Raw genomic sequence first — 24,544 nt, 5'->3', positions numbered from 1 at the left:
TGGGGGGGGGGGAGGTTGGCGGGGGGGCGGGGCCAGGGTGGCCCCGGGGTACGCTGGGAAGTGTAGTTCCTGACGGTCGTCGGAGCGGCGGTGACGGGGCCGAGCGCGGCCCTCGCGCGCGCATGGAGCGGCTGCGCAGCGTCCGCCCGCCTCCCGGGGCACGCTGGGAAGCGTAGTTCTCGCCCTCTCTCACGCCGGCCTCCTGTGGGCGGGGTGGCCGCTGGCCGGGTGCGCGCGCGCGCTGCTGCCGGGCCCCGCGGACCGTTCGTCCCCGTGGCTGGCGCGCGCCCGGGGCTGACGGAGCCAAGAGGGGGCCCCCACCGCCCCTCCCCCTCCCCCCGGGCCCGGGGGAGTCTCTCCGGCTGGACCCGCCCCGGGCTCCGCCGCCCCCGCCCGGAGCCGCAGGCACCAGGTGCCGGAGAGACTCGGGGGGGGCCGGGCGGGCGGGACAGCGGCGCTGCACGAAGGGCCCGGGGGGGGCCGCAGGTCTCGCAGCCCCTGGGGACGCGCCGGGGCCGGAGGGGCCTGGACCGCGGTGGGGGCAGAGGTGGCGGGGCCCAGGGGGTTCCCCTGTGTGTGCGTCGGGGGGGGGGCAGGCTGGAGATGGGGGGGGTTGGAACCCCCCCGTGGCGGATGGGGGGGCGCTGTTGAGCCCCCCTTTGGTTTGGCCACGTGTCTCTCCAGCAGGGATACAATTCTCCCCGCTTGTCAGTGCGGGGTGTAAAATCCAGGCAGGTGTCTCCCCTTTCGCTCCAGGGACTGACCCTTCCTCTAGGCTCCGGCTCAGATCCCCCCCCCCCCCTTTCTCTTCAATTCTCCAGGGTCCATTTAAAATCTCCTCGGAGGTGGGATATTTCCCCACCCGTGGGCCCTGCTGCAAATTGTCCTTTGTTAGGTGGGAAACTGAGTCATTCCCCAAACGGGAAGGGGGCTAGCGGGGGCAGCTCGCAGAGTCCCGAGACGCGGCCGCCTCTGGGGTGGCCGTTCTGTACCAACAACAGGGCCTGGCAGGTTTCAGAGTAGCAGCCGTGTTAATCTGTGTTCGCAAAAAGAAAAGGAGGACCTGTGGCACCTTAGAGAAAGCTTATGCTCAAATAAATTGGTTAGTCTCTGAGGTGCCACAAGGCCTGGAAGGGCATAGGAGGAGACAGTGTCCCCAGTGGAGACTGTCCAGCTCCAGGTCACACAGCCCCAGATACTGCCCTCCCCACACCCCCCACGCACACACCCGCACTACGTGCAAAGCAGCTCCCCCCCAGCTACCAGTCACCTGCACACCCCTGCTGTGGCCCCCCTCCATTGCCTGCTCCGTACCACCCTCACGTACCCTCTTAACGCAACTCCCCAAAGGGCTCCCTGCTGCCCATGTGACTGGTGGTGCACTATGACTGTCTGTCTGTTGAACTTCTGTGGACAGTCCTGTCAAATTGTCCCAATGTTCTCACATATTTAATATGGATATAAAATCCCTTCAGATCTTCATTGTTTTTTATCATATTATCAAATATTTCTTTTTTGCCCATTTCCTCCCCAGTTCTCAGAGATTAATATAAAATATCCTGTGTGCAGTGCTGTAGTAGCCATGGTGGTCCCAGTATATTGGAGGTTGTCCCCTTGATTTGTATACAAATGTTTGGTGTTCTTCTCCATCTCGTTCCTTAGGAATCCTAACGTGGTGTTAGCTTTTTTTGGCAGCAGCTGTGCGTTGAGCAGAATTTTGTTATTGGATTAATTTTTTAAATCTCTTGACATCCCTAATATTTATAGAATCCTTATCTTATTGTCTTTTGTCACTTACTTGGCGTAACTCATTTTGTGACTTAAACATTCTGATTTTGTCCCCACGTGCTTGTGCTATACTCTTTTGTACTCATCCATAGCAATTTATCTGTGATTTCACTTGTTTAGGATTCCTTTTTATTTTCTGGTCATTAAAGAGCTCCTGGTAGAGCCATATTGCCCGCTTACTATTCTTTCTAGCTTTCCTTCACTTTGTGATAATTTGCCATTGCTCTTTTAATATTGTCTCCCAGAAACTGCCAGCTCTCCTGGACTCTAATTTTCACCTCAGATTTTATTGCCATGGGACCTCACCTACCAGTTTTCCAAGTGTGTTGGAGTCTGCCTTTTTGAAGTCTGTTGTCCTTATTTTGCTACTCATAGAATTTTTGCTACTCCTACAATCATGAAATCTATCATTTCATGATCACTTTTGCCCGTATTGCTTTCCACCTTCCATTTCCTAACTAATTCCTTCTTGTTAGTCAGAATCAGGTGTAAAATGGCCATCCTCTGGTTACTACTTCCATCTTCTGAAAGAAACAGGTGTCCCCAATACATTCCAAGAACTTATTGGACACTTAACATTTAACTGGGAATTGGTCCTGCTTTGAGCAGGGGGTTGGACTAGATGACCTTCTGGGGTCCCTTCCAACCCTGATATTCTATGATTCTATGACTTTGTGTTTGATTGAATTCTTTTTCTAACACATGCCCTCCCCTGCTCTTCCCCTGCCCCGTTACTAAGTATCCTTTCAATTTTTCTGTTATTTACCTGGGTCTAGGACATCAGTATGCAGGGAAAGAGCCTGGGGGGAATTGTGATGTGAATTTATTTCCTGTTCTGACATGTCTTCTATCGCCCTTTTTGCCGTAACAGGCTGCAGCGTAACATTCATGTTTTGCTCCCAGATCATTCCATCCTTCCAGGGAAGGGAAATGGCTGCAATGGAGCCAGTTGAGGTACGGATTATCAGAGAGTTGTTGGTGGGTTCCTGTTGGAGGGAGAAGGGCAATAAATACATAGGAAGTGGACACTTCTCGGGGGTTGATCTGGAGGTGGGAGGTTTTAGGGAAATACACAGGGTGGAGAAAGTGGGGGGACAGGGTGTGACAAACTTGCTGTGATTTGTTTACTGTGAGGCCTAGATCCGAGCAGCAGAGCCCTGGGGTTTGTGGGTGGAAATTCCGTAATTTATCAAACAGGAAACAACCCCTGGGAAGTGGGCTGGGAAAACGTACCAGCCTCCACGTGCTATAGCCTGAACCTTCGCTGCTGTGAGATAAGAAGGGGCACCCCACAGTGAGGTCCAAGGAAGACACCTCAGCCCCTCCCCTCCAGATGCTGGTAATGGAGAGGGTGTTGGGATTCCCACTAGGAAATTGTCCCTGGGCCCTGCTGCAGGCTCCATCTCCTATACCAGCTTCTAACTAGTTAGGTGAGCGATGAGAATGGGAAGACCACTGCCTCTTCTCTCTGCTAGAAGGGCTCTCTCTTTCTCCCATCACCCTGATGCTTCCTGGCTGCTCTGAGGGTGTGAGGATGGGACTCTGCTCACTGCCTGCCTCCCAGAGCTTCCATGTGATTAGACCTCCTCTCCTGTCAAGAGTGATGTTGTCACTAGGTAGCAGGTACTGAGTAGCAGGTTCTTGCTCTTTTAGGGACCAGTGACCTTCGAGGAGGTGGCTGTGTATTTCACCAAGGAAGAGTGGGCTCTGCTTTACCCCGCTCAGAGAGCCCTCTACAGAGACGTTATGCAGGAGAACTATGAGAATGTGACCTCGCTGGGTAAGGATTCCCATCCCCTTGGTTATTAGAAGGGGAAAATGAGGAATTAAGGTTCACAACACCCCACAATGCAACCTCAACTGTGCCCTGTTTCAGCAACACCTCAAGAGACCAATGATAAATACTAGCACTCTATCCTCCGCACTACAGAGCACAGGAGTATAGCATAAAGTCTAATACCTTCTCTTTGCTAAGGCAAAACTTGGAGTTTGGTCCAGTGTAGAAAGCAAAAGCTACATACCACTGGCCTGCACTCAAACACTGAGCCTACTGCACACAATCCATCTCAGACTTCCATAATGTTACCACCCCTTTGTTCTTGCACTGAGGATTCCTTCTGAGTCACTTACCCCTCACGGAGACCACTTGCATGTATGCCACCAGACTGCTGACAATTGTCGTGACAAGAACACACCCTTGTGCACCTTTATTGGCCTACCTACAATACTCCTCACTGAAGTGAGGAATACCTCTTCCTTCAAGTTTCACATGCACCTCTCTTCATATCAGAATCACAGCTCTGCCAAGTTGTTCCAACTATTCCCTAAAATGGGTGAACTTGAGTGCTTGTTTAGCACATCTGTCACCCAGTGGCCCCACTGATTGTCAGGGTTCCTGCTTCTGATGTACTTAAAAAAAAAAACAAAGCAACCTGGTGTTAGTTTGTGACTTCTAAATGAGGATATTGATATGATAGGCATCACAGAAACTTGGTGAAATGATTATAATAAATGAGACAAGATATGAACGATATAGGAATTGGAATGACATAGGATATGACAAAGTAGGTTGTGCTGGTGGCAGAGTGGCACTATATTACTCCTGGAGGAATTCTGCGAATTTTATTTGTCAAAATAACGCAATATAATCATGCTGTTTCAATTATATAGGTAATTTAAACTACAATAAAATGGATAGAGAATGGGAGTGGGGAGTATGGGAGGAACTCCCCAAGCCTCCTTGCCTAACAGTAATGTAGCTAGGTTTGACTCTATTTCTGGTTATGGCTGCATATATTTGTTGGCTAATATGCTCAGTGTTACATCGCAGGCAACTGAAGAGCAAGTGGGGCTGGGGAATCAGACTCACAATTTGTCTTGGCTACTGACCATCTCCAGAAACATCAGTGGCAAGGAGTTCATGCAGCACATTTTTTTTAGTCCAAAAATTTAGGCTCGTTCTAATCACGGAAGCCCCCTAAGCATTTATAAGGCCACACAGTCCTTTCCAGCGCTCTGGCACTGTAAAGGCACCTTCAAACTTTTACCTGTTTTATACTCCTAGGGGAATTCACAAAGACAATAGGAACAATGTACTAAGCAGGCAGGCTGCTACATTCTTCTCTGCCTGAGGGGACAGAGTCTGCCCCATACCTAACTCCTCAGAAATACCCTGAAGCCCTGCCCCTCCATGCCGAACACACCCCAATAGCAAGCAGGAGGGACAGAGTGTCTCTCACATGCACGACTGCCCAGCTCCTCCCCCTCCTGCCCCCTGGTGGTGGTTTATGTCTCTACCAGCTGCTCCGGGTGCCTGAACCAACCTGCCTGCGCTGCCGTGAGGGGTGCCTGGCCACTCTTGCGGCTTCCTTTTGCTTCCCTGTCAGAAGTAGTTTTTCTGCGGGGAAGCAAAGAAATCTGCAGGGGACATGAATTCTGCATATGCACAATGACACAAAATTCCCCCAGGAGTAACTGTGAAAGAAACCGTGTCAAATATAGAAAAAATTTTAAGTGAATCTAACTGTGCTATAGAATCTCTACTGATAGAAATTCCATGCTTGAATAATGAGAGTATAGCAGTAGGAATATGATATTGACCACCTGACCAGGATGGTGATGGTGATTATGAAATGCTCAGAAAGATTAGAGAGGCTGTTAAAATAGAAAACTCAATCATAATAATTGGGGGTTTCAACTATCCCCATATTTACTGTGTAGATGTCACCTCAGGATGGGATGCAGAGGTTAAGTTTTTAGAAACCATTAATGGCTACTTATTGGAGCAGCTAGTCCTGGAACCCACAAGGGGAGAGGGAATTCTTGATTTAGTCCTAAGTGATAGACAGGATCTGGTCCAAGAAGTGAACCACTTGGTAATAGAGACCATAATGTAATTACATTTAACATCATTGTGAGGGGGGAGAGTACCAACAACTCCACCACTATAGCATTTAACTTCAGAAAGAGAAACTACACAAAAGTGAGAAAGCTAGTTACATGGAAACATTTTTAAAATCCCATAATAGAGGCTCAAAATAAATGTGTACCCCCAAATGGGGACAAAAAGAACAGTAAGAGGACTAAGAAAATACCACCATGGCTAAAGAGTAAATAAGGCAGTTAGAGGTGAAAAAAGGCATCCTTTAAACATTGGAAGTCAAACTGAGGAAAATAAAAGGAGCAAAAATTCTGGCAAGTCAAGTGTGAAAGTATAATTAGCAGGCCAAAAACATAATTTGAGAAGCAACTACAAAAAGTCACTAAAACTAACACCAATTTTTTTTTATTTTTTTTTAAAGTACATCAGAAGCCTGACAAACAATCAGTGGGGCTATTTGGTCATTGACATACTAAACAAGCGCACAAGGAAGCCAAGGCCATTGCAGAGAAGCTAAATTAATCCTCTGCATCAGTCTTCGTTGCAGAGGATGTGAGGGACTTTCCTAAACCTGAGCCATTCTTTTTAGCTGGTGAATCTGAGGAACTGTCCCAGACTGAGGTGTCGATAGAGGAGGTTTTGGAACAAATGGATAATTTCAACATGAATAAGTCACGAGGACTAGATGGTATTCGCCCAGTAGTACTGAAATACTTTTCATACATGGAAAGTGCAGAACTACTGACTGTGATATGTAACCTACCACTTAAACCGGCCTCTATACCAGACTGGGGATAGCTAATATAATACTAATTTTTAAAAAAGGCTCCCAAGGGGATCCTGGCAGTTTGAGGCTGGGAAGGCTAACTTCGGTACCGAGCAAATTGGCTGAAAACTATGGTAAAGAACAGAATTCTCAGACACATAAATAAACACGATTTGTTGGGGAAGAGTCTACTTGGCTTTTGTAAAGAGAAATCATGCCTTATCTATTAGAATTCACTGAGGGAGTCAACATACATATGGACAAGAGTGATCCAGTGGATACAGTAGAACCTCAAACATATGAACACCAGAGTTACAGACTTACCAGTCAACCAGACACCCTGTGGAGCCAGAAGTCCTCAATCAGGCAGCAGTGCAGACAAACCCCACAGGGGTTGGGGCTGCAGTGGGAGGAGAGGGGTGTCAGGGTCCTGGATAGGGCGAGGGCTCAGGGCTTCTGACCCTCAGAGGCTCAGGGCTTTAGACTGGGAGGGAGTGTTGGGGTGCAGGAGGGGTGCGGCAGTGCACTCAGGGCAGGGGGGTGGGGTGCGGCTGCAGGAGGGGTGTGGCAGGGGACTCAGGGCAGGGGGGTTGTGTGACGCAGCAGGGAGGGGGGAGTGTTGACCTGGGAATGTGGCAGGGGAGTTTCACTGGGGATGGGAGACCTGAGAGCCTGTCACCTGAGCCAGGAGGGGGAGGGAGAGGTAACACCTCTGCCTGGGAAACTGGACAAAGGCTGTAGGAGAGAGCCTGCTGGGGGGTGTGGGGGGTTGTTTTCAGTTTGGTGCTGGGTGGTGGAACATAGGGAACCCCAGGGCTGGGGACTAAGCTCCCTGCCCCCCAGAAGGACTTGACTGAGGGGTCCTGGTTGTACCCACAAGCTCTGTTTTAGACTGTGTTCCTATTGTCCAGTAAACCTTCTGTTTTACTGGCTGGCTGAGAGTCACAGTGAATCCCAGGAAGAGGGGTGCAGGCCCCAGACTCCCCCACACTCCGTGACAGTTCGGCTGCAGGAGGGGTGTGGGGTGCAGCAGGGGGCTCAGGGCAGGGGGTTCGGCTGCAGGAGGAGTTCGGGGGGCGGGTCCAGCCCAGCGCGCACCAGGGGCAGGGCAGGCTCCCTGCCTGCCTGCCCTGCCCCCTTGCCGCTCTGGGAAGCAGCCGGGACCTACAGGGGAACGGGGAACCGCAGCCAATGGGAGCTTCGTGGGAGGTACCTGGAGGAGCGGCCAGGGCAACAAACACCCCTGTGCCCCCCTCCCCCAGGTCCTGGCTGCTTCCCAGAGCGGCACAGGGGCAGGTCAGGCAGGGAGAGAGCCTGCCCTGCCCCTGGTGCACGCCGGGCTGGAGCCATTCTAGGTAAATGCTGGAGGGGCGGGGCTGCCGCGGGGAGCTGGCGGGCCACAGAAAATAACCCATGTGTTTGAGACCCCTGTACTAATGTCTAACCTAAATCTCCCTTTATGCAATTCAAGCCCTTTACTTCTTGTCCTGTCCTCAGTGGATAAGGAGAACAATTTAGCACCCTCCTCTTTATAACAGCCTTTTATGTTGCAGCCTTGCAGACTGTTATGTCCCCCCACCCAATCTTCTCTTCTCCAAACTAAAAAAAAACCCTTGGTTTTCTCAGTCTTTTCTCATAGGTCATGTTTTCTGTACTTTTAATCATTTTTGGTTTTTGCTCTCCTCTGGACTTCGACCAATATGTCTACATCTTTCCTGAAGTGTGGTGCCCAGAACTGTATACATTATTCCAGTTGAGGCCTTATCAGTGCTGAATAGAGTGGAAGAATGACTTCTCGGATCTTGCTTACAACACTCCTGCTTATACATGCCAGAATGATATTCACATTTTTTGCAACAATATTAAATTGTTTAGTCCTATTTAGTTTGTGATCCATTACAACCCTGTGACATTCCCCTCTGGTGTTATCTGGACCGGTGATCTGCTAGGTCACTCCAATCCTCGACTCTGGGAGAGAGCCTTACCCTGCTCTGCTGTGAGAACCCCAACTCCTGGGCTGTTCACACAAAGCCTCTAGCATGTAAGCTGCTCCTTAGATTGTGCAACCGAATGACACTAGCCAACATCTCCGGTCCCAGACACAACCCTAGGAACCTCCGTCTTGCAGTGTCTAGTTATGCCCACTGCATGCTGCAAGCTATCTGAGTTTGTCAATTTAACAAAGAAATGAATATGTACCAGGCTTGTTATCCCAAGGAGAGTCTCTGACAGGCTTCAAACCAAATGCCCTGCTTCAGGTAGAATAAACAGATATATTAACTATAAATATAGATTTTAAGTGATTATAAGTCAAAACATAAGTCAGATTTGGTCAAATTGAAAAAAAAAAAAAAAAAAGCAAAACACGTTCCTGGCTGGCTGATCTTAACACTTTCAATGCCCTTACAAACTTAGATGCTTCTCACCACAGCCTGGCTGGTTGCTCTTCAGCCAGGTTCTCCCCTTTGATCAGTGCTTCAGTCACTTGGGGGTGATGGATGAAGATGGAGGTGGAAGAGAGAGGAAGAGCATGGCAAACATCTCTCCCTTTTATCGTGTCCTTTCTTCCCTCTTGGCTTTGCCCCCACCCTTCAGAGTCAGGTGACCATTACCTCATTGCAGTCCGAAACTGACCAAAGGAGGTGGGGGTGACTCACTCGAGAGTCCAGCAGATCCTTTGTTGTTGCCTAGGCCAGTGTCCTTTATTCCTATGAGGCTGGGCTGAGTTTGTCTCATACATCCCCTGATGAGGTGTGAATTGCCTCTCTGCTCTTGGAGAGTTTTTGTCTGGGCTTGCTTTAAGCCACGAGGATACATTTTCAGCCTCATAACTATATACATATGAAATTATAACCTATAACATTACTATAACATCACTATAACAAGAATGCTCAGTACCTCATGAGCCTTCCAAAGACACCTGATGTGACAAACTTTGCATTGGATACCACGCTATCATTTTACAAGGATGAACATGTGGGTGCTGGGAGTTTCCTCTGAGGTGCAGAGCATCACAACCCCCCAGATTCTTTTCTGCAGTACTCCTCCTTAAACAGTCCTTTCCCATTTTATATTTGTATAATTGATTATTCCTTCCTAAGTGTACTACTTTGAATTTGTCCTTCTAGCATTTCATGCTATTTATTTCAGGCCATTTTTCCAGTTTGTCAGGATCATTTTGAACTCTAATACTGTCTGCCAAAGCGTTTGCAGCCTCTCCCAGCTTGGGTTTGTCTGCAAACTTTATGTGTACCCTCCATGCCATTATTGGAGCCATTTATAAACATAATGAGTAGAACTGGATCCCAGACAGATTCCCTGAGGGACCCCACTTGATATGCCCTTCGACAGCTACTCTGACTATGGTTTTCCAACCAGTTGTGCACCCACCTTATTGAAGGTCTTCTAGGCTATATTTCCCTAATTTGTTTATGGAAAAAGTATTAAAAGTCAAGATATATCACATCTAGTGCTCCCTGCATCCACAAGGCTTGTTACCCTGTCAAAGACAGATGTTAGGTTGGTTTGATATGATTTATTCTTGACAAATCTATGGTGACAGGTACTTCACCTTATTTCTTCAAGATGCTTACAAATTGATTGAGTGATTATTTGGTCTAGTATCTTTCCAGTTACTAAAATTAAGCTGACTGGTGTATAATTCTGTGGGCTGTCCTTATTTCCTTTTTATAGATAAGTACTATATTTGCCCTTTTCCAGTTCTCTGGGATATCTCCCATTCTACATGAGTTCTCAAAGATAATTGCCAATGACTCAGGGTTCTCTTCAGCCAGTTCCCTAAGTATTCTTGGATGTATTTAATCAGGTCCTGCTGACCTGAAGACATCTTCCAAGATTGTTAATAATGACTCAGAGGTCTCTTCAGCCAGGTCCTTAATGAGCTTATTATGGAGCAAGGGATATTTAGGTTAGATATTAGGAAAAAGTTTCTAACTCTAAGGATAGTTTACTGTGGAATAAGCTTCTAAGGAAAGAAGTGGATTCCCTGTCATTGGAAATTTTAAAAACCAAGTTGGACAAACACCTGTGAGGGATCTAGATTCACTGGGTCCTGTCACAGCACGGGGTTGGACTTGATGACTTCTTGAGCTCCCTTCCAGCCCTACATTTCTGTTGTTTTTTGCTTTCTCCCATGCTGCTCATTGGAGGAGCACCCCATAAACATCCCCAGAGCGACCTCATTATCCTCCTTCCCATCCCTCTGTACAGCTCCTCTGTTCTAGGACACCTACAAACTCATGATGATGGTTAGGGTACTGGTGTCCAGAGACCACTGTCTATCAAGGTGACAAATGTCTTATTGTATCCTTTGCTCCCCATGTCACTATTCAGGGTCATTGTACCTGTATTCCCCCTCTGTGGTCCAGCAAGGGCACCCACTCTCAGGCTGTCTAGCAGTCACCTCTCTGGGGTAGAAACCCACATGTCTCTCCCTCCTGACTGGGGTATTTCCAGGCGGCACATCTCCCTGCCCACACTGTGAATTCCCCAACAAGGCAGATCCCCTCAGCAAGCCCGCTTTCCCTTCCTTCCTCAGGGGCTTTGAGCAGCGTACCTAAGTTACCGCACAGACCGTTCCCAGAAAACTGATAAAATCAGGGTAAAAGCATTACAGAGAGATCATATTAAAAACAATATAAGAACCTAAATGCATGATAATAAGCTTACCAGAGATCACCCCAAACCCACCAAGGGCTAAAGTAGGTGAACAGACCTTCAAACTCCACCAAGAGTTTTTTACCCTGTGGTCACAAGCTAACAGTTGTTAGCTCAGAAGAAGCTTGCCCATGCATCTGTGAGTCACTCTTCTATCCATTTTGGGCCTCTGAACTTGTCTTCATGTAACAGGTGATCAGCAGGCAATGGTTTCTCCTCATGGTGCAGCTTCCATAGGGTTTGCTGTGGAGGTGAGAAGTTGACTTCTCCTCCCCCAAGTGTTTTCTAGGAATCCCACTTAAATTTTGTCTAGCACATTTTTTTCAGAGTCCTTTGAAGTTCATAACACCTCCTAGGATTTATGTTAGCCAGATATTACATACCATCTGTAACGGGGTCAGCGCCCACTTCTCGTGAGCACCTCCTTTTCTCTGGTCGATATGCCTGCAATCACAGTCTCTTTTCAGGGTGGCACCCAGCTCTTGCAAGCGCAAGCCCACCCCAGAATGGTTCTCTCGGCAGGTCTTCAGCAACTCAGCTTTCCGGCCGAGCCACATGCACTGCCCCCCCTTCCAGGGTATACAGTCCCTGGTATGGGGCCGTAGCTCTAAAAGGCTTCTCCCAGAGGCACTGCCTTCTTCATCTACCCAGCTGGGGCCCATTTTGGTACCCGCAGCTGGTGGTGTTTCAGCAGGCCTCCCTAGACTCAGTCTTCAGCCAGACTAGCAGGGCTCATCTCGGGACCCTCGCTGGCCTGCACAGGTTCTGTGCCCAGTTTCCCTGGGCTTCAGCCTGCCCACACTGACTGGAGTCTTCCCTTTCTGGGATATGGAGGTACCTGCTCTGGGTTTTAGGAGCCCCTTTGATCATGAGTGTCTGGCAATGTGTGTTCCCAGTAGACATGGGCACAATTAAATTCCTCATAAGAAGAGTGTCCTGCACCTTTGAGCACCTGGGGAACTGGCCCCAGGATTTTACTCATTTAATATGGTCTGGAGTTAAAATAACAGAACTTTCTGAGTGGGTGACAAATGTCCTATGAATTCACCTGATCTCACTTGTCTTCTTTCCCCTGGGCAGGGTTTCCAGTTTCCAAACCTGATGTAATCTCCCAACTGGATCGAGGGGAAGAGCCATGGGCCTCAGATCTCCAGGGATCAGAGGAAAGAGAGATCCTGAGCAGCACCTGCACAGGTGAGCAATCATTAAACCAACTCAGAAACTGTCAGTACCTGAAGGAAAAGCTGGGATTCGCAACAAAGACCTTGTGAGGTCTCTGAATTCAGGATTGTCCCCACCAGGTGTCGTATTCTCAGGGCAGATATTGCTCATGGTTTCCTACCCATCCTACCTCCTGGCAGTAGCCCTGTAACGATGCTGGTTCTGGTGGGACCCAACTGAGAGTGCCGATTCAGGACAAACTGCTTAAAGCAGGGCAGTTACAACCCAAAGCAGGGCAGTTACAACCCAAGGCTTTTTCCACCTCTGAGGCAAACCAAACCAGCCAGACAAAGAGGACTTTGGTTTTAACCCACTGGCTAACCACAAGTCACACAAGCAATTCCCTTAGACACTCCAGTTTCCCAGTATCACCACCAGTGCCACTCGTTATGGGGACAAATGGTTATGAAAACCAATACCCCAGTAAAAGAAAAAAGGTTCTCTCGATCCCACAGCACCAAGCCCCAGACCCAGGTCAATATGCAAATCAGATCTTACCCACAAATCACGCTATTGCCAATCCTTTAGAATCTAAAATCTAAAGGTTTATTCATAAAAGGAAAAAGATATAGATGAGAGCTAGAATTGGTTAAATGGAATCAATGACATACAGTCATGGCAAAGTTCTTGGTTCAGGCTTGTAACAGTGATCGAATAAACTGCAGGTTCAAATCAAGTCTCTGGAGTGCATCCACAGCTGGGATGGGTCTTTCAGTCTTTGGTTCAAAGCTTCAGTGTAGCAAAGGTCCTCCAGAGGTATGAAGCAGGATTGAAGACAAGATGGAGATGAGGCATCGGCCTTTTATAGTCTTTTCCAGGTGTAAGAACATCTCTTTGTTCTTACTGTGGAAAATTACAGCAAAATGGAGTTTGGAGTCACATGGGCAAGTCCCTGCATACCTTGCTGACACAAGGTGTATCTGCCTTCTCTCAGTGGGTCAGTTGTATAGCTGATGGTCCTTAATGGGCCATCAAGCAGGCTAGGCAGAGCTGACACCAACTTGTCTGGGGTGTCACTCAGAAGCATAGCATAAGTTTGAAATACAGACAGTATAGAGCCAATATTCATAACTTTAACTACAAAAATGATACACACATATAGACAGCATAATCATAACCAGCAAACCATAACCTTGTCTTAGACACCTTATTTGACCCCCTTTATACAAGATTTGGTGCCACTACAGGACCTTGGTTGCAACAATGATCTACACGATCCCAGATTATGTCAATAACGTCACAAGCCCCTTCCCTGAACTCGCTTCTCCCTGAGTGTTTGGATGCAAACTGGATGCAGAATTGATCCCCTCTTCTCTCCTCTTTAAGGATTTTTTTTCCATCTGCAGCTGCTTTTTTAATTTGTTCTCCCCTTATCAATTCCTGTTTCTGAGGTTTTTCTTTCTCTGTCCCAGCAGGTGATGGGATGGTGAGTGAGACCATGAAGCAGAATCCTCAGCAGGAAGATGATGAGCAAGTGGAGCCAACTGGGGCGTTACTGCAAAGATGCAAAGGGAGTGTATCCAGGAGTTGTGAGCAGGGAAAAGCCTGTGAAAGTCAGCACATTCCAGAGAAGTGGCAGGGAAACCAGCCAATGCAGAAATTTGGTAAATCTGTTAATTATCACGGAACTCACAAAGGCCTCAAGGAAACCACAGCCCAGCAGAGAATATGCATGGGAGAAAAAAATAACACATGCACTGAGTGTGGGGAAAAGTTCAGTAGGCACTCACACCTTATTAGCCATCAGAGAATCCATATTCGAGAGCAACCCTATGCATACTGTGAGTGCGGGAAAACCTTCGCTCAGAGCTCAGCCCTTATTAAACATCACAAAGTCCACACAGGGGAGAAACCCTATGAATGCTTTGAGTGTGGGAAAATCTTCACTCGGAGCTCAACCCTCATTGCACATCAGAGAATCCACACAGGGGAGAAACCCTATAAATGCTGTGAATGTGGGAAAACCTTCACTCTTAGCTCAACCTTGATTGCACATGAGAGAATCCACACAAGGGAGAAACCCTATGAATGCTGTGAGTGTGGGAAAACCTTCACTCAGCGCTCAAACCTTATTACACATAAGAGGATCCATACAGGGGAGAAACCCTATGAATGTTGTGAATGCAAGAAAACCTTCACTCAAAGGGCATCCCTTATTAGCCATCAGAGAATCCATACAGGGGAAAAACCCTATGAATGCTGGGAGTGCGGGAAAACCTTCATTGTGATCTCAAATCTTATTAAACATCAGAAAAACCACACAGGGGAGAAACCCTACGAATGCAGTGAGTGTGGGAAAACCTTCGCTTGGAGCTCAAACCTTAGTTCACATCAGAGAATCCATACAGAAGAGAAACCATATAAATGTAGTGAATGCGGGAAAACCTTCACTCAGATCTCACACCTTATTACACATCAGAGAATCCATACGGGGGAGAAACCCTATGAATGCCATGAGTGCGGGAAAACCTTCACTCGGAGTTCAATCCTTATTATACATCACAGAATCCATACAGGGGAGAAACCCTACGAGTGCTATGAGTGCGGGAAAACCTTCACTCAGAGCTCAACCCTTATTACACATCAGAAAATCCACATGAGAAAGAAACCCTATGAATGATGACAGACAGGGTTCAGAGTAGCAGCCATGTTAGTCTGTATCCGCAAAAAGAACAGGAGGACTTGTGGCACCTTAGAGACTAACACATTTATTTCAGCATAAGCTTTCGTGGGCTAAACCCCACTTCATCGGATGCATGCAGTGGAAAATATAGTAGGAAGATAGATAGATATATACACACACAGAGAACATGAAACAATGGGTGTTATCATACACACTATAACGAGAGTGATCAGTTAAGCTATTACCAGCAGGAGAGAAAAAAAACCTTTTGTAGTGATAATCAAGATGGGCCATTTCCAGCAGCTGACAAGAATGTGTGAGGAATTGGGGGGGGCGGAGGGGGAATAAACATGAGGAAATAGTTTTAGTTTGTGTAATGACACATCCAGTCCCAGTCTTTATTCAAGCCTAATTTAATGGTGTCCAGTTTGCAAATTAATTCCAGTTCAGCAGTCCAACAAGAGACTGATCACTCTCGTTATAGTGTGTATAACTGTATTTTCCACTGCATGCATCCGATGAAGTGGGTTTTAGCCCATGAAAGCTTATGCTCAAATAAATGTGTTAGTCTCTAAGGTGCCACAAGTCCTCCTGTTCTTCCTATGAATGATGTGAGGCAGGAAAACCTTCACTCAAGAGCTTAAATCTTAATACACATCAGAAAATTCACAAAGGGGAGTACCCCTAGGAATGCTGTGAGTGCAGGAAAACCTTTGCTCATGGCTCACACCTTAGTGGGCATCAAAGGATCCACAAAGGAGAGATCCTATGAATTCTCTGAATGTGGGAAATTCTGTCAGAGTTCAGCCCTTATTTATTATCAGACAAGCTGCAAGGGAGATAAATACCATAAAAACCTTGATTAGGGCTGAGAAAAGATTTTATTTTCCTTTTGCTAATTCCTTCATAATGAACTTCAAGGCAGCATTTGTGTCATCGTGGTCTCTCAGCTCCACCAGCTGAGTTGTCTGCTTTTCCCTTTTGCACTCACCCTTCCTTGGGGTCAATCTCAGAATTTTTTCTTTTTCACCAACTCCTTTGTCCTATGTCATGGAAGTGTGTGTCCCTCCAACAGGACTGTCCATCAGCCCCAGGTGGGGAAGTGGGAGGCACTTCAACTAGGTGCATAGAAGTTAAATCTACCTGGGCCCTGACTGCACTGGTTAGCTATCTTGATGTAAAAACAAAACTATTTTTTCAAGAAAGAAAATAGCCCATGTATAGTGGCCAGGGAAATTTAGCAAATTTCCTCAAGACCTGACATAACTTCCGTAACTTCTCCTAGTCTAAACATATTTGGAGCATCATATTCATACTTTTCCTCCCACTCTAAACTGATTGTTAGTCACCAGGTTCCCCCACTAGGGACAAATTGTCTCATTCCCAGTTGTTCTCACAATGCACTGGCTTGTGCTGAATAGCAGTTGGGTTTTGTATCATTTTTCTTATTTTAAATATAACAAGGAGCAGGATTAGGGATAGGAAAATACGTTTTTTCAACTTCTGTGACACCTGAAGTGGTGAGTTGGAGGGATTCCCACATTCAGAATTAGCTCAACAGTATTTCCTCTGTTTGAACCATGTAGAATTTATCTTCTACACATGCTACAACTCTACCTCTCAATGTATCATTTGTGTCAGTGTTCTCAGTCCTCTGCTTGGGACTCACACTTTGTTTTCTTTGATCTTAAAACCTAGTAAATTAGGTCTTGAAATGAAGTTGGCAGAGACCTGGAAAGGGAATTTGAATGGATCTCAAACACAGTGCCATCATTTGGAGTTTAAATCCCAGTTTCCAACTGTTAGCAAAGGAGTTTTCCTACTAAGATGGGGTGGTTTACAGATGGGAAGGTTGGCTGGGTTTTTGTTTTGTTCTGTTTTTGTTTTTTCATTACAATGATTCTAGAACTTTTGTAAATAATACAACTCAACACTAATGAGTGAAGCAGGTTTGAATGGATCAGAGGAGAATCTCTTGTCTTGGTTTTGAGTCAACACATTCAACACATGCTCTGGAATTTCTAGTTCTATGAAACTGGATGTACCATATCTCTCTGTGATGTGGGTTTTTCTTCTTTTTTGAGTGCCATTTGGTCACATAACAGGATATTAATTTGATTCGTCAGACTGTGGCTCTGATTTATTGGGGACTTTGAGAAAATGACTGTTTTAGCAAGTAGCCATTTCTCAGTTTATTTTTGCTTTTTCCCTGCCCCCCCACCCCCCATGATGACATGGAGAAACTTCAAGTGCAGTTCAGTCAACAGGAGAGAATACTCCGAGTTATTGGACATATCACCAACTGTTTTTAAATCTCCAGTCTGAAATGGTGAACAACAGCGTGCCCCAAATTATACAACTAATGAAAGTAACTGAATACAGTCACAGTGCTGTTCAATTGTTTAGGTCAATATTGTCTCAGATGATCTGGGTACAGGATTCTTCAGTAAGTGATTAGGAACTAGGCAAAAGGCTCGTATATGTGTTTCCCAAGGCAATTGTGATGAAGGGTCTTGTGACAGACTTGTTCACACCCTGCACACTATTACAGGATTTTTTGTATAAGGCATGTCTTGTGAGGTACCATTTAAAAATCCATAATTTGCTGATCAATAGTATGGAAAAGTACACATAGCAGCATTGTATGTAACATAATAAACAAGCTGAAATCATGACTAAAAGTATGTTTGGCAGATAAATCTGAGGAATGGCCAAAAGCAGTTCCTCAGAGACCAAGGGCAAATGACACCTCAGCCAAGTGTAAACAAGGCTGATGGACCATTACCTGCTAAGTGGCCATTCTTTGGCAGGAAAGGGGGCCAGAGCAAAAATACCTGCATTTTAGGCCTTGTCTGCACTACAGAGTTTTGTCAACAAAATTAGGCCGCTTTAATTAAAGCGCTTTAATTAAACTGCTGTTGCGTGTTCACACTATGCTTCTTGTGTTGGCAGAGCGCATCCACACTAGTAGGTCTTGCACTGACACAGAAAGCAGTGCAGCAGGAGACAGGCTGCTTTGGGAAGGGCTTGCAATGCCTTATGGAGCAAGTATAGCGTCACATGATGCAGGTTTCTCAATCCCATTGTTCCATGGGCATCCTACTAGATTACCAGCCGCTTTTCAATGGAAGTGTGTGTTGGGGGGGGGAGAGACAAAGACAGAGTGTGTTTTGAGGGAGAGTGAGTATGTTGGCATCCTGTTTCTTTAAGTTCAGACAGCAACTAGTCCTGAGGTAGGACACCCTACCCCTGCCTCTGCACAGCAGAGCAGTCCCACCCACAGCAGCAGCCTACCTGCCGCTGTGTTCCTAGTGTGGGGGAGAGCAGGAGGATTCCACGTTAATGATTTGCTCTTTGCTGCCGGAACAGAGCAGCATGCTCAGCTGTCAGAACTTCCTAGAGCTTTGAAAGGGGAGCGGCACATGCCTGTAGGGCAGCCGAATTCAAAACAGTGAGCAGAGTGGTCACAGCGGGCATTCTGGGATACTGGGGGATGCCAGTTATGGCGACATAATGAATTGCAGTATATATACTGATGCTTTGTCACTTCAACTTTTCAGGAAGAGGCTCTGTCTCTCTCATCTAAGTGGTTTTGTTTTGCCACAAAAAGTAGCATTGTAGCGTGTGCAGTCCCGCTGTTCTGTTGGCAAAAGCAGCCTTTTGCTGACAAAACTGTGTAGTGTAGACAAGGCCTTAGCAAAGAAACAGCATGTTCTTGTCCACACAGACTGCCTGTAGGCTTGCTCCCAGCTGGAAATGCTTCTCAAAGGGGGAACAGGACTATAAAAAGAAGGGGCAGACACCCCTCAAAACACTTCCCTCTCTCTCCCTGTCCATTGCATTCTCTGCCACTGAGAAGACAAAATGACACAGCTGTCGAGCTTTGGGGGAGGGGTCCTGGCCTAAAGAGTTTGGTCAGTGAGACCGCTGAAGCATGTAGGTGAGAAAATTTTGCTTTGAAACTAAAAATTTCTTAAGTATGTGTTAGTGAGCATTTATCTTTATTTTTCTTGTAACCATTTTTGACTTTTATGCCTCATTACCTGTACTTAATAAATCTGTGTCTTTGTACTTAATAAACTTCTTTTCTGTTTAATACAAGCCAGTGCATTTAAACTGAAGTTTCTGAATAACTAAGGCTATGTTTATGTCACGGAGGTCATGGAAGTCACAGAATCCATAACTTCCAAAGACCTCCATGACATTCTCTGCTTCAGCCCCAGGGGCTGCAGCACTCTGGAGCTGGCAACCAGCGGGGCCCTGACAGGGTTCCAGCCACAGCAGTGACGGGGGGACCCTGCAAGGTTCCAGCGACAGGTGACAGACTCCTGAGGGAGCCCTCCTCAGGGTTCCAGCAAGGGGTGACAGCCTCGTGCGGGGTGAGGGGGACACCTCGGGCGAGTGGCTGGGGGTGTCCCATTTTCTCTTTGGGAAATATGGTTACCCTGCAGCTCTCAGCCGCCCTGGGCAGAGGCCATGGACGGAGGGGGATCCCCACAGCTCCCAGCAGCAAAAGTCACAGACAGGTCACGGCGTCTTTGAATTTTGTTTATTGTCCGTGACCTGTCTGTGACTCTTACTAAAAATAATCATGACAAAATCTTAGCCTTACAAATAAACCATTGAAATAAATTGGCATATTATTCTCTTAAAGGTTTATTGGACGTCAAATATGTTGTACTGTCCAGGAGAGGGCTGGGCAGTACAGGACATACATTTATGGGGGAAGATCTGGGACTGGTCATGTGTTGGGGGTCACCCTACAGTATAACCAAGGCTGAGGCAAGGCAGAGTGTAACCCAAGTGCGGCTGGCAGGCTGCAGTTACACACACACATTCAGGGTGTGTCTTGCATGCTGGAAGGCTGTTTGTGAGTGGCCCAGGTGGGAGCTACTTCAGCAAGGCATTGTAAGGCACCCAAGGTTGCAGAGCAGGGGTGAGAGAGCTACTCATTAGGCTGGATTGTACTCTGGTATGTCACAGCTCTGCAGGACGTTACTCCTGAAGTCATCTCCTAGCTAAGCCTGTGGTTTGGGAAATGCTGTCCCTAACTATGGCGACGTGGAGGAAATAGAAGTGTGTTTTTGTTGAAGTAGGAACTGCAAATGTGTGTGAAATATAATCAGTGTTGAAGTTGAGAGACCTGCCGGACATAATCAAAAAGGCTGACAAAGGAGGTGCTGATGTCATCATGAATAGGTCGGAATATGAACAAGAGGCTGCTCGGCAGCTCTCCAACACGAGTTTCTACAAGCCATTACCCTCTGATCCCACTGAGAGTTACCAAAAGCAACTACAGCATTTGCTCAAGAAACTTCCTGAAAAAGCACAAGATCAAATCCGCACAGACACACCCCTGGAACCCCGACCTGGGATATTATATCTACTACCCAAGATCCATAAACCTGGAAATCCTGGGCGCCCCATCATCTCAGGCCTTGGCACCCTGACAGCAGGATTGTCTGGCTATGTAGACTCCCTCCTCAGGCCCTACGCTACCAGCACTCCCAGCTACCTTCGAGACACCACTGACTTCCTAAGGAAACTTCAATCCATCGGTGATCTTCCTGATAACACCATCCTGGCCACTATGGATGTAGAAGCCCTCTACACCAACATTCCACACAAAGATGGACTACAAGCCGTCAGGAACACTATCCCCGATAATGTCACGGCTAACCTGGTGGCTGAACTTTGTGACTTTGTGCTTACCCATAACTATTTCACATTTGGGGACAATGTATACCTTCAGATCAGCGGCACTGCTATGGGTACCCGCATGGCCCCACAGTATGCCAACATTTTTATGGCTGATTTAGAACAACGCTTCCTCAGCTCTCGTCCCCTAAAGCCCCTACTCTACTTGCGCTATATTGATGACATCTTCATCATCTGGACCCATGGAAAAGAAGCCCTTGAGGAATTCCACCATGATTTCAACAATTTCCATCCCACCACCAACCTCAGCCTGGTCCAGTCCACACAAGAGATCCACTTCCTGGACACTACAGTGCTAATAAACAATGGTCACATAAACACCACCCTATACCGGAAACCTACTGACCACTATTCCTACCTGCATGCCTCCAGCTTTCACCCTGACCACACCACACGATCCATCGTCTACAGCCAAGCTCTGCGATACAACCGCATTTGCTCCAACCCCTCAGACAGAGACAAACACCTACAAGATCTCTGTCAAGCTTTCTTACAACTACAATACCCACCTGCTGAAGTAAAGAAACAGATTGATAGAGCCAGAAGAGTTCCCAGAAGTTACCTACTACAGGACAGGCCTAACAAAGAAAATAACAGAACGCCACTAGCCGTCACCTTCAGCCCCCAACTAAAACCCCTCCAACGCATTATTAAGGATCTACAACCTATCCTGAAGGATGACCCAACACTCTCACAAATCTTGGGAGACTGGCCAGTCCTTGCCTACAGACAGCCCTGCAACCTGAAGCAAATACTCACCAACAACCACATACCACACAACAGAACCACTAACCCAGGAACTTATCCTTGCAACAAAGCCCGTTGCCAACTGTGCCCACATATCTATTCAGGGGACACCATCACAGGGCCTAATAACATCAGCCACACTATCAGAGGCTCGTTCACCTGCACATCCACCAATGTGATATATGCCATCATGTGCCAGCAATGCCCCTCTGCCATGTACATTGGTCAAACTGGACAGTCTCTACGTAAAAGAATAAATGGACACAAATCAGATGTCAAGAATTATAACATTCATAAACCAGTCGGAGAACATTTCAATCTCTCTGGTCACGCAATCACAGACATGAAGGTCGCTATCTTACAACAAAAAAACTTCAAATCCAGACTCCAGCGAGAAACTGCTGAATTGGAATTCATTTGCGAATTGGATACTATTAATTTAGGCTTAAATAGAGACTGGGAGTGGCTAAGTCATTATGCAAGGTAGCCTATTTCCTCTTGTTTTTTCCTACCCGCCCCCCAGATGTTCTGGTTTAACTTGGATTTAAACTTGGAGAGTGGTCAGTTTCGATGAGCTATTACCAGCAGGAGAGTGAGTTTGTGTGTGTATGGGGGTGGGGGGGATGTGAGAAAACCTGGATTTGTGCTGGAAATGGCCCACCTTAATTATGCACATTGTAGGGAGAATGGTCACTTTGGATGAGCTATTACCAGCAGGATAGTGAGTTTGTGTGTGTGGTTTTTGGGAGGGGGGTGAGGGGGTGAGAGAACCTGGATTTGTGCAGGAAATGGCCCAACTTTATTATCATGCACATTATGTAAAGAGTTGTCACTTTGGATGGGCTATCACCAGCAGGAGAGTGAATTTGTGTGGGGGGGTGGAGGGTGAGAAAACCTGGATTTGTGCTGGAAATGGCCCACCTGATGATCACTTTAGATAAGCTATTACCAGCAGAACAGTGGGGTGGGAGGAGGTATTTTTTCATATTCTCTGTGTATAAATAAAGTCTGCTGCAGTTTCCACGGCATGCATCCGATGAAGTGAGCTGTAGCTCACAAAAGCTCATGCTCAAATAAATTGGTTAGTCTCTAAGGTGCCACAAGTACTCCTTTTATTTTTGTTTAGAAACCCCATCTGAGGTAGCCAACAGAGATTGTGACATAGGCTTATGTCTAGTTCTTAACTGACACCTGTGTTACCAGTTTAAAGAAATAAACTGGCCATGTTTGCAGAAGCTATTGCTGACTAGCACTGCTGAGATTTTGGGTGGTTTGTTAAAAGAATATACTCCAGGGAAGTGTACATTTAGCACGGTGAAGGGTTTGGCAAGAACTCAGATAGAAATAGCAGGCACTCACCTGTTGGTTTTCACCTCAGAGAAGGAAGCTATGGAGAGCTATGGTCCATAGAATCATAGAATATCAGGTTTGGAAGGGACCTCAGGAGGTCATCTAGTCCAACCCCCTGCTCAAAGCAGGACCAATCCCCAACTAAATCATCCCAGCCAGGGCTTTGTCAAGCCTGACCTTAAAAACCTCTAAGGAAGGAGATTCCCCCAACTCCCTAGGTAACCCATTCCAGTGCTTCACCACCCTCCTAGTGAAATAGTTTTTCCTAATATTCAACCTAAACCTTCCCCACTGCAACTTGAGACCATAGATTCTTGTTCTGTCATCTGGTATCACTGAGAATAGTCTAGATCCATCCTCTTTGGAACCCCCTTTTAGGAAGTTGAAAGCAGCTATCAAATCCCCCCCTCATTCTTCTCTTCTGCAGACTAAACAATCCCAGTTCCCTCAACCTCTCCTCGTAAGTCATGTGTTGCAGTCCCCTAATCATTTTTGTTGCCCTTCGCTGGACTCTTTCCAATTTTTTCACATCCTTCTTGTAGTGTGGGGCCCAAAACTGGACACAGTACTCCAGATGAGGCCTCACCAGTGTCGAATAGAGGGGAACGATCACGTCCCTCCATCTGCTGGCAATGCCCCTACTTATACATCCCAAAATGCCATTGGCCTTCTTGGCAACAAGGGCACGCTGTTGACTCATATCCAGCTTCTCGTTCGCTGTAACCCCAGGTCCTTTTCTGCAGAACTGCTGCCGAGCCATTCGGTCTCTAGTCTGTAAGGATTCTTCCGTCCTAAGTGCAGGACTCTGCCCTTGTCCTTGTTGAACCTCATCAGATTTCTGTTGGCCCAATCCTCCAATTTGTCTAGGTCCCTCTGTATCCTATCCCTACCTTCCACCATATCTACCACTCCTATCAGTTTAGTGTCATCTGCTAACTTGCTGAGGGTGCAATCCACGCCAACCTCCAGATCGTTTATGAAGATATTGAAGAAAATCGGCCCCAGGATCGACCCTTGGGGCACTCTGCTTGATCCGGCTGCCAACTAGAAATGGAGCCATTGATCACTACCCGTTGAGCCCGACGATCTAGCCAGCTTTCTATCCACCTTATAGTCCGTTCATCCAGCCCATACTTCTTTAACTTGCTGGCAAGAATACTGTGGGAGACTGTATTAAAAGCTTTGCTAAAGTCCAGATAAAACACGTCCACTGTTTCCCCCTGTTTTTACACTGTTTTAAAACGGGTTTTAGATTACCACTCCCTGCTTCAGTGGCATTGATTACAGCCCCAAAGGATACCAGGGTTAGATGGGAAACAATTGTTCTTTACCATTTGGCACCAAAGTGTCATGAGGAAAAGAGAGAAACAGCTGGTGCCTGTTAGGATATAGATATTCAGGCCTGTCTGTAAAGGCCTATACTCTAAGAATTTAGGTGTATTCTTATCACTTAGCTAGTTATAGAGGTATAAAAGAAAGAATCAAAATCACTGTCTGCCGGTGTAAGGTCCTTTTCTTACTGTGACAGTCTGAGGCCCTGTTCTTAGGCTAAGGCCTTTGGCTACACAGCAGAGGCAGCCATAAGCTGGGAAGCGAACGGTCACGTCCTCACATTCCAAACTAGTCACACTGAAATAAGGTGCTATTGGGCTGTTAGGAATACACTCCTGTCCTGATAATGCCTATTGCCGCCAGAGAAAGGGAAGTGCCTAGAAGATGAAAAAGGAAACTTCGTTTGATAGCATCCTGTCTGGCAAGAACTCACTTATCAATA

At 46.8% G+C, this 24,544-nt stretch overlaps 1 protein-coding gene across 1 annotated transcript; it reads left to right on the top strand.

Moving 5' to 3' along the window:
• Nucleotides 1-337: 337 nt before the first annotated feature.
• Nucleotides 338-19,018, top strand: LOC311511630 (uncharacterized protein). The gene is made up of 5 exons (XM_084612371.1): nucleotides 338-412; nucleotides 2,660-2,742; nucleotides 3,442-3,568; nucleotides 12,192-12,305; nucleotides 13,745-19,018. Exons 2-5 carry the CDS (start codon nucleotides 2,677-2,679, stop codon nucleotides 14,950-14,952), a joined length of 1,515 nt encoding a protein of 504 aa, XP_084468497.1. The 5' UTR covers nucleotides 338-412; nucleotides 2,660-2,676; the 3' UTR covers nucleotides 14,953-19,018.
• The last annotated feature ends 5,526 nt before the right edge of the window (nucleotides 19,019-24,544 follow it).

This window comes from Lepidochelys olivacea (assembly GCF_965140295.1).
Source record: "Lepidochelys olivacea isolate rLepOli2 genome assembly, chromosome: 23".
Classification (NCBI taxonomy): domain Eukaryota; kingdom Metazoa; phylum Chordata; order Testudines; family Cheloniidae; genus Lepidochelys; species Lepidochelys olivacea.
Note: the sequence above shows the minus strand (reverse complement) of the source record. Positions and strands in the feature narration are given on the sequence as shown.

Excerpts from the sequence above, each read along its gene's own strand:
- LOC311511630 (XM_084612371.1), top strand. The coding sequence starts at position 2,677 with ATGTTTTGCTCCCAGATCATTCCATCCTTCCAGGGAAGGGAAATGGCT. Across the intron at positions 2,743-3,441 it reads CTGCAATGGAGCCAGTTGAG|GGACCAGTGACCTTCGAGGA; the intron begins GTACGGATTATC and ends TTGCTCTTTTAG. Across the intron at positions 12,306-13,744 it reads CCTGAGCAGCACCTGCACAG|CAGGTGATGGGATGGTGAGT; the intron begins GTGAGCAATCAT and ends TCTCTGTCCCAG.